General features: G+C 33.3%; 1 protein-coding gene across 1 annotated transcript; it reads left to right on the forward strand.

Moving 5' to 3' along the window:
* The first annotated feature begins 1,109 nt into the window (after positions 1-1,109).
* On the forward strand, positions 1,110-1,768 carry LOC110928090 (flowering-promoting factor 1-like protein 3). The gene has a single exon (XM_022171304.2). The coding sequence runs from the start codon at positions 1,184-1,186 to the stop codon at positions 1,505-1,507; it is 324 nt and encodes a 107-aa protein (XP_022026996.1). The 5' UTR covers positions 1,110-1,183; the 3' UTR covers positions 1,508-1,768.

Raw genomic sequence — 1,768 nt, forward strand, 5'->3', positions numbered from 1 at the left:
TTGGCCTGGTTTCTAGCATGCCCAACTATCCCCAAAAAAATATTAGTTGCTCTGATAGCTTATTGTAACACAACAAGTCCACAACCATGATATTGTACGTTTGACTTGCCCAATGGGCTAACGATTTTACCTTTTACCATACCCATCCTATAAGTACTTTCATCTTATTATGCTTAGCTATAGTGTATATGTTTGGATTTCATGTGCTTGCACCCCCAAAATATGTCATGCTTAGTAAGATAGTGCACTTTTTTTACTCATCGTCTCTTATATTAGTGTGATTTACTGATTTTTGTGTGTTAGCCAATCTCTCTGTCTATCTGGTCCATATAATTTTTCTCATTTAAAAATGTATTTTATTTCTCATTTAAAAATGTATTTTAGCTTTTAGCTAACTCAAGCTGCTTCAATAAAATTATATATTTCATCTATAAAAGCTTGTAAGCATGCATACATACATATAAATAGAGGTCAATTCCTATAAAAAGCTTGTAATGTTTGATTTTTTATACACATTTATATATAAATTATAAGCACATAAAACAATGCTTTTTTATATAGTGTGTAATTTGATTGATGGTTTATGATATAGTGTGTAATGTTTGATTTTGTTATATCTATTTACTATAAATAATAATGAAATATATAAAACTTGTTTGTGTTTTTTTTTAAAAAAAAAAAATCAAACAGATGATAAAAACATAACAGCTGTGCCTTTTTTCTTTTGTCATTTCCGTCATAAGTAACGCCAATTTATTTACGAAGTTGCCATCGCTTCATGCATTGATTAGCGTTGATCAATTTTCGCCAGTAGCCCATTTGCAGGATTCGTTAGCCGTTAAAAAAACTATGTAATTAACTTCTCACGCAAAATCTACATCTTATTTATCTGAGTTCGATGCAAGAATATACATATGTATTTTGTATGATCATATAGGTACACACATGTTGTGATGAGCCTTTGATTAATTAGGCAAAGATACTATACCTGATGCATCTTCTTCATTCCTTATTAGTTATAATTGTTTATACATATTTATATATACGTGGATATGTAAGAATATATGCTCCTAGCTTAGCAACCTTCCTATAAAAACCTCCAACCCCCTATCAACTGTGTCATCTTCAACATTTGTTTTATATACAATAATCTTCACTTAATTAATTCCTCAAAAAAACAACCATGTCTGGTGTTTGGGTGTTCAAGAATGGTGTAGTTAGACTCGTGGAGAACCCTGGTCCTGGGTCCAGGCAAGGTGCCTCTCGTGGGAAGGTGCTGGTGCACCTTCCCACGAATGAAGTGGTCACTTCGTACGCAGTTCTTGAAAGGATGCTGACGAATCTAGGGTGGGAACGGTACTATGATGATCCGGACCTTTTTCAGTTTCATAAAAGATCCACTGTGCACCTCATCTCTCTTCCTAAGAACTTCAATAAACTCAAGTCCATGCACATGTATGATATTGTGGTAAAGAACCGGAATGTGTTTGAAGTGCGAGATTCTTAGTTAATCGATTGTGTTCATCAGCTGGTTTGGTCTTTTGTTTGATGTATGTCGTGGTTGCTGTAGTGTGTTTCAAGATTTGATCGATTATCCGTGTTCAGTGTTTTCGTTATGCAAGTTTTTAGGTTTAGGAAGCTGATTGATGTTGTGTCAAAATTAGGGTTTGGTTAATATGATTTCAAGAATTTGTAATGATCAGGAGTGATTGAAACAGAAAGCATTTGTACAAATCACCTAATAATTTATGTTAGTTTTGTTGTAACA

Source organism: Helianthus annuus, chromosome 3, assembly GCF_002127325.2.
Source record: "Helianthus annuus cultivar XRQ/B chromosome 3, HanXRQr2.0-SUNRISE, whole genome shotgun sequence".
In the NCBI taxonomy this organism is placed as follows: domain Eukaryota; kingdom Viridiplantae; phylum Streptophyta; class Magnoliopsida; order Asterales; family Asteraceae; genus Helianthus; species Helianthus annuus.